Raw genomic sequence first — 18,032 nt, 5'->3', positions numbered from 1 at the left:
AAACACAATAATAAAATGTTAGATACTAAAACAATGGCATATTGCTCAATTCGCGCTATTGTAACATTTTTATACTTTACAATTTACATTTAAATAAGTTGAGCAATCTTAGTATTCATAAATACGTGCCATTTTTTTCACTCATTAACAACGTTAAAAATATATAGTTGGCTTTAGGGCTGCCAAATAAACTCCAATGATTTGTCAACCCTAGACTTCAGGCTGAAGGCGAAAACAACGACAGCAAGAGACTTGATTCAAAACACATTAAATATAAGACGTCGATTTCAAATGAACAGCCCGAATACGCACCGTTCAAACAAAAAATAATCGTAAAATAAAGATAATTCTGGTCGAAACTTTGATGTGACAACCCTAGATGTAGAAGCTTTAAAAAGTTTACTTTCTTATGCCTTAATTGTGTCAAGACATTTAAGACAAGACAATGTACTTAACATTCAATTTTATGCTAATCTAAGAAAGTCTTTAACGGTAATAATAACGGTTCAGGATGGAACCTAACAATCCATTTTACTTCTTAAGAGTCCTCTTATTATTTTTAAGTGATTAGCTGTTATTTAGTACTAAGAAACAACATAAATGTGATTAAATTTAATATTAAGTACATGTTTTCCTTTAACTATCTCAATTTGCAGTCTTAACTGACAGAGTGGGAAAGCAAGCGAAAAAACTCATTAAGGGCCAGTCTTTTTCCTCAAAAAACTGTTTTTTTTTAATTGCAAATACATCCGTATTAAAAAAAAACTCGTCCAATTAAAAGTTTCTACTTACATTTTACGTAATTCTTATCTTTAATTACTGGCAGTAAATGAATAAACACTACATTAAAAAAAAACTGCAACCGAACGTCGCTCAAGTTAACTAAATATTCAAACTCGTGATGTTTCCGAACATGTAGAAGTTTCCTGTGCCGAGTGCAAAGTTTAGTCGCAAGCAGCGAACCAGCGCTGCACAATATACAAACGTCTATTGTTATTGCAGAGAGGAAGCGCTGCAGCGCTGTAAAGTTAACAAACACCATAGTGCCGTGTGACATTGACAGATAACTCATAGTGTTGACGATTAATTAACTTCTATTAATAAAAAAATGTGACTTAAAGCCTATTTACTTTACTCATATCATTTTCACTATGTCATTGCACCTCACAGAAAAAAAATAATATATTTTTTTAATTTTATACGGATTGTTGAGGCATTTAAAGCCACAGTTTTAAAACCTTAACCTCAATTCGACTTTGAGTCTGTATCTTATTCATTTTTAATGCGTGTCGACTCGTTAACGTTACAAACACTGTTCAAACATTAATTACAAATTAACTTACGGATAAATTTTATGACTACATGAGAGACTGTATACTATACCTCATTAACCGTGGGTTTCCGAGACCAAAATCCCCATTTAAAACATATTGTTATCATTGTTTTATCATAGATGTCATAGGGATAGATTTAGGTCTCAGAAACCAACTATAAGTAGTTTTTTGGTGCCACACAGCAGAGGTCAAGGGATAAAAAAAAATTGGCTTTGTTTTTTTCATCGTTTACAAAGAATTAAGCGTAAACAAAAAACGAGTTATTGGACTCAAGAAAAACGGTGATATTTTTATGTTTTAAGATGACAAAATCAACTAGGCCTACCGACAAACTTGGTACACGAACATTAATTTGCATTAAGTCTAATGAGTAAGTTTTTTTATAGGAGAAGGGGGGCAAACGAGCAACGAATCGCCTAATATTATTTGATCCGACGCCCATGGACATCCACAACGCCAAAAGAACTGCAGATGCGTTGCCGGCCTTTAAGGAAGGTGCACGCTCTTTTCTTGAAGGCCCCTAAGTCGTAACTGTCAGTGGCTCTATCCCTTTCTCTTTCACGCTTTTTTTTCTTAAATAAAAACAAAAGGCAAAGAACAACGCATCTATTAGTCACAATCATAAATAAAGATAATAATGCGTCACTGTGGTTGAACTAGCTAATTGAATCCTTTAAAAAAAATATGATTGAAATCCACAATGATTCATGACAAATGAAGAATGAGTTCCTATTTAGTCGATCTTGGGACATCTTGTAGTCGGTTTTAAATTTGGAGGCGACCTACAGCTTAACATAATATTTTTTTATCGATAAAATGTCATTAGAACACGCAGGAATTGGTACATTTTATTTGATACTAGCCGTCGCCAGCCACTCCGTAAACGCGAAAATAAAAATAAAAAATTACAATCGATAGACTATGTGGTTTTCCAGACTATGCTCTACATTTATGCCAAAATTCTTCAAGATTAGTTGAGCCGCTCCGGAGATACCTATTAACAAATATGCATCCATCCATCCATCCAAACATCCAAAATTAAAAGTAACGAAACAAATGTAAAAGTGATATCAAATATTAAAGCAGCACGGAATTAAATTTTATATATTGAAAAAAAAAAACTACACTTCCACGCAGTTTTTTATAAAAACTCGATCTTAGACAACACGAACAATTATTTAAAATTAATTATTATTAATTAAATTATAAATTACCAGTTAATATTTAAATAACATTTATTCTTCAAGTCACTTTAATTCACTCACAGATTAAAAATCCAATAAATTTTTAATTAATATAATTTCCTACAATAATCACTAACACTATTAAATAGCAACTTCAATCTGCAAACGACAATAGAATAATGATTAGCTTTGACTTATCCCACCAGCAACAAAAGGGCGCGCAAATATCCAACATGGCCGCCGCGGACGTCAATATGTTATTAAACTACATTCTGCGAAGATTAAATAATGACTAGGTCATTGTCTGCATAATAATGTTTGCTAAACTTATTGTAAACTTTCCTTGTTCATATAACATGTAGTTCCAACTATTCTCACCTCGACAAATCCCTAGCTATAGGAACGAACAATATAAAATAAATCTTGTTCTAGTAGACATATTAAAAAAACTATAATATAATATATGCTATCGCGGATTTATTAGCAAAGCTTTTATTTAGCAAATTTAAAGAGCTACAATTCGTTCATACATCATTTTTACGTAGGTCCTATAGTTTAGTCTACGTAAGCAAAGAAAGCAAAAAAAGTCCTAAATTTCCGTAACACATTTTCAGTCAGTACAGTCAGTTTAAAAATTATTTAAAAAAATGTGAGGAAGCAAGCAAAACCTTTCGATCAAAAAAAAAATCAACATCTGAGCACCAGGGGCGGAGTTACACGGTAACATACATAAAAAAACATACAGACCAATTAAAAACTGTTCTTGTGAAAGCTTTCTGTTTGGGTTTTAGAAGGATTCTCATGGTAACTTTTACTATTGTAATATATATCAAACTTTAATCGATTAACATCTCTGTTTACTTTATATTCTTTGCCTCATTGGTAAAGGTTTGGCTAAGTCGCCGTTCAGTTAAATTTCTTTACATGATTACGATTTATCTTGTTATCATAATAAATTATAAAAGAACGCATATTAATAACATTATTAATTCAAGAATTTTTTATTTATGTAAACATAATGTAAATAATATATACATTTATAGAATTATGTTGTTTCTAAATAATATATATCAAACATATATAAAAGAAACTAAACATAACAATAGGTTTAGATTGAGTCAGATTTGTTTAAAAGGTTATTTCCATTGATATCCTTGATCAAATCAATTGTTTCCTGTATTTTTAAATATATCAAGACATTGATAAAGGCCGCAGCATCTCAATTTTTATCTATAACCTTATAACAAAGATTGTACTCGAATATGACAGTATAAGACGCCATTTTGCGCGCCAAAATTTTCCCTCCATTGTTTAACAAACATGCGGGTGACGCGAAGGTTGTGCAGTTTACACCTGGGATAAATCCTTTGATTATTAAGTGACAGGACCTTTCAGATGCATTCCCATATTCAAATTAAATCGAATAAGAGTTCTACTTTTGCTTGCCAATGCTCGTTATGTGCTCATAAAAACATGTTAGCATAATGCTCGTGTATGGACGGACTAAGCAAATAAATAAAAAACATTATTTTTAAATTTATTTGCTTAGTCCATTTCTTCATAGTCAAAGGATAAATAAGTACTACATTGGTTTACATTTTACGGTCACGTTTCTAAGAATTAATGGGTTTTTAAATAATTAAACGTAAGTATTTAAGCGCTTTAAGAAACTTGGTTATCGTTATTTAATAATGTAATGGCAGAATATACATAACAATTAATTGCCTTTTCTATAGTAATACAGATTATATAAAGCGAACGCTGCCTTGAGTAACATTACTCAACAATGCCGATTATTCAAGTTTCCGCAATACTGCGTGCCAACGAACCATTGTATCGATATCGACGCTGGCCATGTGGAACATCACTATTATTCCTGCATTCTTCCGATCCTCTTTAAATGATACCTGAACGAAGAAGGAATCGATTTTGACGACAGAATTCGATTATTTTTACCTAAATATAAATACAGTCGGTTTTCAAATTAACCAATTGTTTTCCTTCACATCCGTTTCGCAATTTCCTTAATTGAATTTGAAAATTATTTCTAGCAAATAATATTAAACAAAATTTTCCTTGATCATTTATCCTTGTAAATGTTTATACGCAGCGGACTCAGATCCCTTTTGAATGCAGAACGAGCTTTAGTACTTCCAATGCATATACAAAACTAGCTGTCGCCCGCGACTGCGTCCAGCGTAATTAAAAAAAAACTTAATAAGTATCCTATGTGTTCCAGACTATGTTCTACATCTATGCCAAATTTCATCAAGATCCATTAAACCGTACCAGAGATACCTTCTAACAAACATCGATGTAAATTTTCTCATTTATAATATTAGTAAGATAACTGTTTACGCCGAACACTATAAAGGTGGGGAATATTATCACAACATGTTTTATGTCAATGTTTCTGCAGTGCGGACAGCATTAAAACCATAATGTTCTACTATTCTACTAGTAGGTTTGGTCCAAGGCTTTGCCTTTCGCCTTGTCCGGCTCACGTGACATTGCTATATAATTATGTAACCGTCTCACGAATGTGGAGTATGTAATTATAATTAACGGATCTTGCGAAATATCCCAGTAAACACACTGAATCAAAAAAATCTTTAAACCGTTACTAATGTTAGATATCCAATAATATATAAGAATAAGAATAAATTTATTTCACAAAAACACGTTAGAATAATATACAGTGAAGTATCTTGCAGACCCCGAACTAGGCAGAGCCTGTATCTCGGGGTCTAGGAGTGCACTAACCATAAACAAAATAACAGTACGTACATATCATGTAAAACTAAGCGTTATATTATGAGATACAATTTGGAAAATAAGAAAATACATGAAGACATTAAACTAAGTAATTTTGAACTACTAATAATATCAAAGGATAGCATGTGTGTGTATGATTATGCGTGTGAGTATGTGAGACAGTGTGTGTGTGTGTGTGTGTGTGTGTGTGTTTTAAGTTAGGTGCGCAGGTGAATTGTTATTGGCTGGCGCAAAGAAGGGCAAATCCGACACAAAAACACATATGTTGTGAAATGGTCTGTCCTAGGCGGTATTACTACGACTTAGGGTCCTTCAAGAAGCGAGCGTATTACAAAGGCCGGCAAACTCATCTGCGGTTCCTCTGGTATTGCTGATATCCATGGGCGATGATGAACAACTCGGTGTTCCCGCTGCTCTTATTAAAAAATCAACCAAATATTTCATAGATATAAAATATTGATTATTCTATATTTAAGATGCATTACAGTTACAGACGTTAATTTCCTACCCTAGGTGAAATATTAAACGCTCATAAAGAGCTTTTTATATTTACGTCATTTCAATGATGTCCAATCACATATGAAAATTAGAAATAAATATGCAACAGCAAGATTTGATGTTGTTAAGCTGTTTTTGATGACAAAGAACTATTGCCGAATTAATTTTTTTAATTTCCTGTTATTTACAACCTGAACAATTGCCTCTCGATACAAGATAATTGTTACGAATGTCAATTCATTTTAGAGGTGACAACCCTAGCTATAAACCTACGCACGCGAATGACTTAAGGAATTTTTCATTACATTCCCGGACGCCGATCTTCACTCCCACTCACAGACAATGCCGCATATTAAATACTTCTATTTGCAGGAATTTCCAAGCTCTTTAAAACATGTAAAATTTATTGGATTTTCCAATTACCCGATTAAGCAATGTGTAATAAAACTGGTGAAATCGGTTGTAAAGTGCAATTTGATTTTTAAGTTGCATACTAAATTACTTTAGGTACACAATTTATCATTGGTTTCTGAGACCTAAATCTTACATATAAAATTCTCGTGTCACAATTTTCGTTCCCATACTCCTCCGAAACGGCTTGAGCGATTCTCATGAAATTTTGTGAGCATATTGAGTAGGTCTGAGAATCGGCCAACATCTATTTTTAATCCCGCGCGGACGAAGTCGCGGGCGACAGCTAGTCTCTTTATAAAAATCGTCATCCCTCTCATTATGGTCTCAGAAATCAACGATTAGTCAACTTTAGCGTAGCGCCTCCCAACTGCATACTACGATATATTTTCTAAATAAACTTAGCACGATCGTAAAAAAATGCAATAAAATAAACAAGTATGCGTTCTCATTTTCTGCTTATTTTTCTGAGGATTCTAGATATTTTCAATACGTTAAAGTCGATAAGATATTAGTTATCTATACGATAGTGATGCCACACGCTCCGCTGCTGAACCATGTCTACACAACTCCCGTCCTTCATAGATTGGTATGTTTGATGGAGCTGATTATTTTAACAGGATAAGATATCTTCACATTATTGTTTCTATACAGATTATAAAAAAAATCAAAACCGGTGAAAGGTAGAAACTAGTATAGGGAAAAAATAAGGAAAAACACATTAAAAAATTTTCGACATTTTTTCTTACAGCTTTCATCATCAGTTCACTATACGTCTCTATTAAGGAGCTCGGAGTATCCTAAATTAGGGGTGACTAGGCCATAGTCAATGCTGACTCAGTGCGGATTGACTTCACACATATCTTTGAATTTCTTCACAGATATGTGCAGGTTGCATCACGATGTTTTCTTTCACCGTAAGACCGTCGCATAAATGTACATATGTAAATCGCGTTGGTACATGGTGGGATACGAACCCAAGACCTGCAGATTGCAAGTCGATTGCTTAACCCTTGAGCCACCGACGTTCCTTACAGGTTTAGCATCATAAAAAATGACACGTTAAAGTACTTGTTTATTACAGATATATTAACCATATCAATATTTCCGTAAAGGAAGTCATAACCGCAACCAAATGTCGCATGTTTCCCATAAAATTGCCGTAGTTTCCAGAGTTTTTGTCTCTGTTTTTATGAAAGAGAAAGAACGGGATAACCATATGTTTCTGTATGAATTTTTCGTCAATAAAAACTATAGTTAAACATACTTCTAATTATGTTATTTATGTTGTAGAACTATCGTATTATATTTTTCCCTTACGTATGTTTTATATTTATCAATAATCAAGGAATGAGTTTTATATTCAAATAAACACTATCAGTTCAACACATCTTGTTTCGTCGTAGAAATTTAATAATTTAAATGAGAAAGCGAAAAAGATAGACACAACGTATTTGTGGATAAGATTAGGAACACATGTTAAGATCCATATTAATAAAATGTTTTAATGAACCGAATCTATATTTCAATTGTTCAATCTCTTAGAAAATGTTAACAATACACTACTATCTCAAGAACGGCGAAACGACATATTTTGTGGAAAACGTATATTGCAAATATTCGTAATAGACTATCTCTATCGTTAGTAAGTTTGAGATATCGTTATCTTCCTACTTCAAAATAAACTAAATTGGAATTTCTTCTCATTCACGCCTGTCTACTGTGTGTTCGTGGTATGGCACCGAACGAACTGGCCAATTCCTGCGAAGATGTTAAAGCAGACTCTACCATTGTTAGCAGTTGTGACCAACACAAATCTTTCGTAGGGCAATTTGACGATAGTAATGTCATATTACTAAACCTTGCTTGAAGGCGCTTCAATCCACTTAATTACATCACTTAATATGGCGAGGGTTTTTACATTTCTGGTCGTGCTATAGATATAAACTCACCTGATCTCAATATCATCGAGCCGTTTGTATTTGATACCCCTGGACAGCATCCTGACTTATCACTTGTCACTGATTCATTGTCACTTACACTTTGTCACTAATCTCTATGTCGTGTCTGTACTTAGAGTCTTTTATATTAGTTATATAATATTCTGAATCTCTAACACATTAGAAATTATAATATCACAACTCAAGAGAATAATTAAGTATTGTAGAGAAAATCTACAAGTAATTGACGCACTGAGCGTGGCTTTCTGACGTTAAATCTTAGTATTAAACATATCGTCATCCCTGTCATAATCTTTGGCAAAACAGAGATAACAATGTGTTTTAAACGGGGATTTTGGTCTCAGAAAACAACTGTGAGTTGTTGAACGATCATTTAGCTGTCGCCCGCATATATATCTGCGCGGAATTAGAAAAGGAATTGATAAGTAGCCTATGTATTCTTCCAGACTATGCTCTACATCTATGGCAAATTTCTGAGAGATCCGTTGAGCCGTATCGGAGATACCTACAAACATTCATCCATCTAAACATTCGTATTTATAATATTAATAAGATTGCCGTTTCTAGAGACGCCCTTATCTACAATCTACACAAACAACTACCGAAGTGAAAAAAGTGGGTGTGGCTTTATCAACAACAGCTAGTAAAACAAAGAAAACAAAAAGGGGAAAACATGATTTTTATATATCTATATGTATAAAAGAAAGTCTTGTTAGTTACACTATTTATTACTCAAGAACGGCTTTACCGATATGGCTGAAAATTGGTGAGGAGGTAGCTTAGAGCCAGGAGACGGACATAGAATACTATTTTTTTTTCGAATTTATGCCTTGAAGTTCTGCTTTTTATTTAACTTACTAATATTAAGTTTTTTTATATATCCAGGAGGGACGGAATCGCGGGCGACAGCTAGTTTTAAATATATTTCGTGAATCCTAATGAATATTTCATATCATGCAAACTTTAAACTCGAAAACAAAACGAACATTATAATAAAATATTAAATATTAGATACCTTACTTAATCCTAACCAAAATTTGAACAAACAATCCATCCCCCTCCATCCTAAATCCGATACAATCCATAACAAATGCAATCTTATTTTATATTTTAAAGAAAAGTTGTCTACCACTGAATACAACATAAAATCACAACACTTGAACAACTCATTCACATATGTAAATAGGTTACATATAAGGATTTTAATATCAAACCGTGTGCAACCTGTCATTATATCTAATTGCTTGATCAACGCGCACGGCACTAGTGGTTTGAGTTAGTGCGCACTACACTATTAAAGATAAAACTACAAGGCACATGATTAAACATATCTATGTCGCTGACAAATTGATAATACAGTCTAAAAACTAAACGACTGAAATTTATATTTTTATATTTTATACGGTACTACTTGTCACCTGGGAGTACGTCCGCGTGGAATTAAAAAGAAACTTAATAGCCAATGAACACATAGGACTATGTTCTACATCTATGCTAACTTTCAGCGGGATTAATTCAACCGTTCTGTAAATACTTTCAAATAAACATCTATTTATCCAAGCATTCGCATTTATAATATTAGTAAAAAATAAGATTAGGAGACTCAAAGTCGTCTCGTGTAGATGTATGAATGTGGAAGAGGCGACAGTGTGTAACAGGATTACGCCACATCTAAATCCGGAATCACTTGCGTATCTGTCTAGGTAATATAGTTTTGTTTTTTTTACCAATATAGTACGATAACGATTTTTTTAACATACCACGCATTTTAATTATTTATAACTATTGCATAACGATTGCAGATGTCCATTAGAGTGGATGAACACCTCGGTGTTCCCGCTGCTTGTTTGCATACTCTTATAAAAAAAAACAAACGAATAAAATGGTAACACTGCGGAAATAAGACTACTTATATACAATTATATTATGTAACTAAATAACTTTTATATATAGTATAAATAAAATACTATTAATTCTAAAAGAAAGTGACAACGTCGCAAAATAATTCAATTGATCTAAAAACTGTAAAAAGTTCCATAAAACGTGTTGAGCGATAAACATCGGAAACAAAGTGAAAGTTGCGCGGCCGCAGATAATACGTAATAAGAACATAAACCTATAGACACACTAGGGTACAAAATTATGTATATGTTTTCATCATCATCATCATCGTCACCTCGCTGTACGTCCCCACCGAGGGGCTCGGAGCCTACCCTAAGTTAAAGGTAATTAGGCCATAGTCAACCACGCTGACCAAGTGCGGGTTGGTTGACTTCACACATATCTTTGAATTTCTTCTCAGATATGTGCAGGTTGCATCACGATGTTTTCCTTCACTGTAACAACGTCGGATAAATGTACATATGTGAATCGGAAATCGAAAAAAACATTGGTATATGGCGGGATTCGAACCCAGGACCTGCAGATTGCAAGTCAAGTGCTAGAGCTCTGAGCCACCGACGCTCTTTATATTTTTTAATTAATCAAATTAATAAAAATTAAATATTGCCTAGAGAAAATAACATATCAGGTTTTGTGTTGTACGATAAGGGAAAATACGTACAGAATGACTCTTGGGGTTTAAAGGTGGATCCGCAACACCAGCATTGTGTTCGACTTTTAATGACTCGAACATTTCATGGTCTTTGTCCTTTCAAATATACAAAATCAATTTATAAAAGGTGTAGTTAAAACGATGTATACGTAAAAAGCGTACGATGTGTAAATAAGTAGACGGAATACAATTAAAAATTAATTCCAAAGGTGATGTGAGGTCGAATCGAAGCGCATTCAATAATAAACGATAGAGTCAGGGTCAAATTCATTTGATTTCCTCAATGTTAAATTTAATTTTCCTCTTTGTATTATTTCGATTATGTGAAAAGTTGGTAATTATTTCACGGATAATTGGACGGATTACATCAACCCGACAAGACAATGCACTGAAACTTACTTTGAAAGACAAAACCTTTGATTTGATTCACATATATGACATTTTTTTAATATACAAAAAAAAAGTGTCGAACAAAATTTAGAATACTGTAAAAATACTAAGTAAATTTTCATATAACATTTAAATTGTATAGATTATTTTTCTGACAAATTTGATATAATTATTGCACAATATGACCCAAGTGAATCGCAACCTTAATTACGTCATAAATGTATGTTTTTTGGTGGTAGGATTGATTTCATTTACGAAATTATAAATTCACTTTCATCGCAAAAACGTTATCACATTTTTTTTAAACTTTATTCTTAATTTAAAAATTGATATTTGTATAACAAGATTCAAACTTTAATATTACCTTAAATAGTATTGTAAAATTGTGTACGTTCTAGCCAATATTTTTGGATAGAACTATAGCTGTTCAGTTTCGTATGATAAAATTAAGACGATGTTCAAAGTACTTATAGAATAACTAGCTGACACGCGATTGCCGTCCAAACTGAATTAAAAAAAAACTTAATAACTAGCCTATGTATTCTTCTTCTATATCTGTGCTAAATTTTAACGAGATCAATACAGCCATCCAAACATTCGCATTTATAATATTAGTAAGATTACCTTTTTTTTGCAAATGTAGATGTCGTGTTATATCACTTTTTTTCCAGAGAGGAATGCTTTATGCATACTCCGCGCCTGGGGTGGACGCGGTAGTTATGTGGGATTCCCCTCCATAGCGGAGGCATACCCACTAAACCTCTCTGGGTTTACCTGACGGGGCCACGGGCACGCTTTCGCTCTTGTCCGCGACCCCGTCTGCGTCAGCTGCCGAGGCAGCTCCCTCTCGTCGTCGTGTTATATTTTGATTTGATGTTTAGAATACTGTGCTCTTCTAACTCTGCCTAGTCAACTATGGAATTAATCATTTCAATCAATATTATTAGTGAAGGATGACTGATACATTGTATGCTCGTTCAAAACATTACATACATCTAAATATTGTTTATAAAACATATATCTATTGTATTTTTTTTACAATAATAGTCACTTAAAAACAATTGCTGACATTTGATTCATAGTCATAACTTTGATGTTTTTATAAGAATCTAATGTTAGTTAAAATATTTAATTATCCTACGGAAGCTCTAACGTTTATAAAGGTTTGATATTTTTAATTCTATTTACATCGATGTATTTTTAATCGAGGTTTTCTATCTTGTTTCTAACTAATCTTACTGTTGTCGTTCAGCCATTAGTCGCATACTGCTGGGTATAGGCCTCCCCCAAAGATCGTCATGATGACCGGTCCTATGCTTCCTGCATCCAGGACGCTCCCGTAACCTTGAACAGGTCATCGGTTCATGTTGCGGGAGGCCTTACCACGCTGCGTCAACCTGTCCGTGGTCGACAAATTTTACTAATACCATAAATTCGAAAGTTTAGATGGCTAGATTGATGGATGGATGTTAGAAGGTATCGAACAACTGGACGGATCTAGATGAAATTTTTCACACAGTCTGGAAGAACACATAGGCTACTAATTAAGTCTTTTTAACCCCACGCGGCCGGTCACAGGCAACAGCTAGTTAGTCTATACGTTTTCTATATCTATTTAATGGAAATTATAACAGTATTCCTTGGCTATGGCAAAGGTTTTTTTTTATTTGAAAGGACCAATAAAATACATTACCTAAATTATAACTGTTTTATTTTTAATTTTTAATAATTGTGTGTAAAGAATTGACGTTGTAAAACTACAAAGACAATCTTTATTTATATGGTTTTATGAATATTTCTACGAATGTTTTCAATGAATTGTATTTATTTATTTATTATATTTGATAAGACTCCATATCTATACGGAATAATACACGAGATAGGGTCTTACAAACAATCTAGTACTTCTACGTATATTATCTAACTAAACTACAGTTTAGACTAACAGGAACATTTATATAGAAGTTTGAAGTTATATTACTTGAAAAATGCGGCTGAAGGAAATCTAACACAGAATTAAGATATTTCACACGATTAACATATTTGAAAATTCAAGTGTAACTTTATAATTGTTTTTTTTTCAACTGGAAGCTGAAAACAATGCTATAATTTTATTTTTTTCTATTTAAAAAAAAAGTAGTTTATGTTCATGTAAAAAAAATGATGTACTGGTCAGCGAATAAAGGCTGATCTTATCTTATTTAAAAAAAATCTCTTCATAGAGGCTTCAACTACCAACGAAGGTTAGACTCTGATTGGAGAAAACTAATATACGTACTAAGACCTTTTCTTTAATTAATGCATTTCCAATGGCGTAGCCCCTACTAGAATAGAATAGCATTCACGTTTGACTAGCCTTACATAATTGAAGGAGGTTTTTATTGCAACTTAACTGGCCTGAAACACCAAGGACAGACACCTTATAAATTTTTATGAAAAAAAAACTCACATGTTACAAAGATTTACACAATGTAGAAACATCTGTACAAGTGGCCGAGGTGTGCTTTCATACAAACAACTAAACAACAAATAGAACAATGTGGCGATTATTTTATTTGACGTTCTTCAAAACAATTGGCAGTGTTGTTTTGTTTATTAAACAAAATTCATTTGTTTTTGACCTTCCATAGACTTTTGATAGGTCAATATAATTGAATAGATTGCAGAGATTGTCTACACTTTGTCTGACTGCTTTCCTTTACACCAGTCTTTCCCAAAGTGGGCGATAACGCCCCCTTGTGGGCGCTGCACGTCTCAAGTTGCGGGTTATAGTAAAAGTTTCGTTTAGAATTCTCCGTTAATATACACATATAGGTCACAATAATTAATTAATTTAATTTGAAGTTATAGTGGTTTTTAAACATGTGAAAATATGGGGGCGCTAAAAAAATATTTATTCTCAAAGTGGGCAGTAGACAAAATAAGTTTGAAAACATATCTTGTTGTCTTTGGAAATATGGATATTATTATGGCGTATTTTAACAGTGGAAAAATCATAGCTACATTAGCTATAAAATTGGTTACCAATACTGATGAAGCCATTTTAAAGTCAAAAAGTTATAAATCTAAGTAAAAATGTCTCTAGCTAAGTTCTTTTATACTAAACTAGATGTCGCCCGCGACTACGTCGGCGTGGATTTAAAAAAAAATAATAAATAGCCTTTGTGTTCGTTTAGACTATGTCCTACATCTATGCCAAATTTCATCAAAATCCGTTGAGCCGTACCGGAGATACCTTCAAACTACCATCCATCTAAACATTCGCATCTCTATATATACAAAAGAAAGTCGTGTTAGTTACACTATTTATAACTCAAGAACGGCTTTACCGATATGGCTGAAAATTAGTGAGGAGGCAGCTTAGAGACGGACGTAGGATACTATTTATTCATTTTTTATTTTATTTTTTGAATTTATGCATTGTAGAGCTGCTTTTTATTTAACTTACTAATATTGTAAATACCAATGTTTAGATGAATGTAATGTGGATGGATGGATGAGTGGGCTACACTAATTAAGTTTTTTATATATCCACGCGGACGGAGTCACGGGCGACAGCTAGTTTATAATATTATTAAAAAAGTAAGATTGTATAGCCATTCATGTAACACTGACTAAGTATTGTTAACGTTCATAAATCTTATGTCACAATCCACAAATCAAATGAATTACATTGGTTTCGTTGGAAAATGATAATGGAATCAAACAGAATCGATATCAGTTTTTAGTCAATAAAAAACATAACAAAGTCCGTGCGCACTTAGTTCTGTTATTTATGACATCATTGTTTAAGTAAAGGACCAAACAATCTTAAATAAGGCAAGCAAGCAAAAATAAAAGTATCAAATGCCATCGATCCTTCTAAGAACGTGCAGTACCGAAATAGAATTTTGTAAATGCATACAGTACTTAAATATTGCTAATATAAACTCTGCCTTCACGTGGATTCGTCTAACTATATCTTAATAATATAAATGCGAATTTTCAGATGGATGTTTATTAGAAGGTATCTCTAGAACGGCTGCATGGATCTCGCTGTAATTTGGCATAGATGTAGAACATAATCTGAAGAACACATTGGCTACTAATTAAGTTGAAGGCTACTAATTAACTAATATAAATCAGAAAGTTTTGGCTAAATGTTTATTATATATTAAACGGCATTAAAGTGGGCCTACAAATAATGATTAAAAAAAAAAATTGTCATCATTTTGGTAGCGTTAGTTACATGCATATAACAAGTTAAACCATTGTAACTTTTTAAACGTAAACAATAACAGTACGATAGTACTTATTACCTTCATTATCATGAGAATATCAGTGTGAAATTAATTCCATGATACAAAAAAAAAAGATAAAAAACAGTGGGTTTCCACTGCCGAGACATTACCATCTATTTCATTTACTTTTGGAAAACCCAGGGATAACAAGTTTTTGTATACAGGTATTTTAGTAGCGTAAGTGTATCAACAAGACCTTGATAGATTAGTGGTTAGATGTATCTTTTAATTTAGTTACTGGGTTCAATGCCCAGTCGGGTAAATTTAATATAAAATATGTAATTGTATACTAACATTACTATGGAAAAATTCAAGATTACAAACATAATTCTAATTTTTATAGTTCCGTACCTCATAGGAAAAAAACGGAACCCTTATAGGATCACTTTGTTGTCCGTCCGTCTATCTGTCAAGACCTTTTTTATGAAGCGGTTACCTCGTTTTGAAACACGAAATTAGTACAAACACGTTATTAAAAACATAAAACATCTAATCTAGCATAATAGACATCAATTAATAATACTAAATTAGGAAAATTAATCCAAATAGCTCAGTAGCGACTTACTGACTATAGGGAGTTCGATTCCTAGATTTTAAATCAAACCAATTACTAGAAATGTCCTAAATGTTATGAATATAAGCTTAGGAACCGTTAAAGGACTTGCATTTATAAATTAGTAGACACAAATAGATAGATTTAAGCATTGGTTTCACTGACGAAACTAAAACATTGTTGTAAATCTCAATGTAAACCCTCATTAAAATGAGATTAAATTGTTATAATAAAGTTTAATTATTTTCGTATTTAGTCAAAAGTGCTTCGTTATTCTGATCTCTAAGTAAACTAAGTTAGAAAAACATGTACAACGATTAAGTGAAAACTTTCAATTTTCTAATTAAAAAAAAACATCAAATAAAAACCTCGTGAAACTGTTGCAAATTTAAATATAGAGAATTGTAGTCACAGAATTAATAAAAAAGATCAAAGTACACAAGTCACTGACACAATTATTGTTCGTTTTGGATCGTAATTATCGTTACGTGAAATTGTGAATGAAAAACGCGCGCGCTCAAAACACAACCAACGCTGCGCAATCACGCATCAACACTGGATTGTACCGCGCTATGTGGGTGAATGAAAGTGTTAGTGATGTACGTAATGCGAATCGAAATATCGACAAATTTGTATCCTTAAATTACTGAACACGTTGTGTGTATGCCGCTGACAGGAAAAACATTTCAAGCACAACCTTGTACTTCAAGGTCACTATACAAAATACTATTTAAAAAATCAGTTTTTTAAGACAGTATTTGAAATATTTAGTGTTACAATCTAATGGACGGCAGGACAGGATTTTATACAATAAATTGCCAAACTAAAGTTTGTATACATCTTAACTTAATTAACTTGTCTGAATTCTCAGCCCTATCAACCTTACTTATCAAGATCATAGGATTAAATCAAGAATTCATAATGTCATTTAAAATCATAACCAAAAAGTATCGATAACAAAACATAATTGTTATCAACACTATAATGATTAAGCTGTAATAGTTATTCAGTCCTTGCCTGCCTCTTGAGAAATTACGTGAACTACCATAGTCGATTGGAATTTACCACCTTATTACGATAACAATAAAACTCAAAATCGCTTATCTTCTAACGTACGACATGGAATAAAGGAAACTTTTGAATGCAAGATACGAACAGTGTGGGTAAGGCTTGTCATTACAGTAACATTGTAGTTATTTGAACATGTACACAAATATTGGAGTAAAAAAAATAAACGTAGCAAACCCTTATTACGCTAATGCAATAACGACGAATGCAGACGACTCAAATTATTAAGAAATAACAGGCCATGTTGCCCAGCTCACTCTACGTCCCCACAGAGGGGCTCGGAGCCTACCCTAAGTTAGTAACCAGGCCATAGTTAGCCACGGTGCCCCAGTACGGGTTGGTTGACTTCACATATCTTTGATATTCTTCGCAGATTATATTACATCATGATGTTTTTCTTCACCATAAGAACGTCGGATAAATGTACATATATAAATCGAAAAACCACAATGGCACATGGACGTGATTCGAACCCAGGACCTGCAGATTACAAGTCAAGTACTTAACCGCTGAGCCATCGACGCTCGGCCCAAACACCCAACCCTATTTGAACATATTGCTATCTCTCATTTTTATAGAGAAAATGAGAGGGATGTTTTATGAGTGAAAACGCAGTTAGCCTCTTGTCACAATTTCCTAAACACCCAATGCAATAATTCAGCCGACATAATCAGATTAATACAGCGAAGTTGTCATCGTACGTATTATCTATATTTAGACATAAGAATAACGCGATCTTTAATTAAAAAAAGTATGATAACATTCTTCTTCTTCTTCTTGAGGTGCCTCTCCGACTAGCGAAGGTTGGCTAACATTATTGCGCTCTAATGTATTGGGGAATAACACTTACGGTGGCGGTTTTTCCAGCATTTCGGTGTCTTCGCCTGGGAACAAAACAAATTATTATTACTAAATCTATAATTATAAACAATTTAATACTTAAAAAATATAAAATCGACATAAAAAAGGTCTTAGTAATTCGATGTAAAATAACTTTTTAAAAATCCAAGATATTTTTGAAATT

At 33.0% G+C, this 18,032-nt stretch overlaps 1 protein-coding gene across 6 annotated transcripts in view; it reads right to left on the bottom strand.

Annotated features, from left to right (window-relative positions):
- Window positions 1–18,032, bottom strand: part of ATP7 (copper-transporting ATPase 1) — a 35,501-nt gene that overhangs the window by 14,589 nt on the left and 2,880 nt on the right. The window contains exons 1-2 of one of the 6 annotated variants that reach the window (XM_013321357.1): window positions 16,309–16,482; window positions 8,155–8,376 (exon numbers count right to left, since the gene is read on the bottom strand). In XM_013321357.1, coding sequence (XP_013176811.1) covers window positions 8,155–8,204 — 50 coding nt within the window. In that variant the 5' untranslated portion in view covers window positions 8,205–8,376; window positions 16,309–16,482. Of the gene's footprint in view, window positions 1–792; window positions 873–8,154; window positions 8,377–9,387; window positions 9,416–16,308; window positions 16,483–17,858; window positions 17,893–18,032 lie in introns of those variants that run through there. The other 5 variants (XM_013321360.1, XM_013321359.1, XM_013321358.1 and 2 more) reach the window with 5 other exon arrangements.

This window comes from Papilio xuthus, unplaced genomic scaffold, assembly GCF_000836235.2.
Source record: "Papilio xuthus unplaced genomic scaffold, Pxut_1.1 DF825946.1, whole genome shotgun sequence".
Lineage (NCBI taxonomy): Eukaryota > Metazoa > Arthropoda > Insecta > Lepidoptera > Papilionidae > Papilio > Papilio xuthus.
This window is presented reverse-complemented; position numbering and strand designations above follow the sequence as displayed.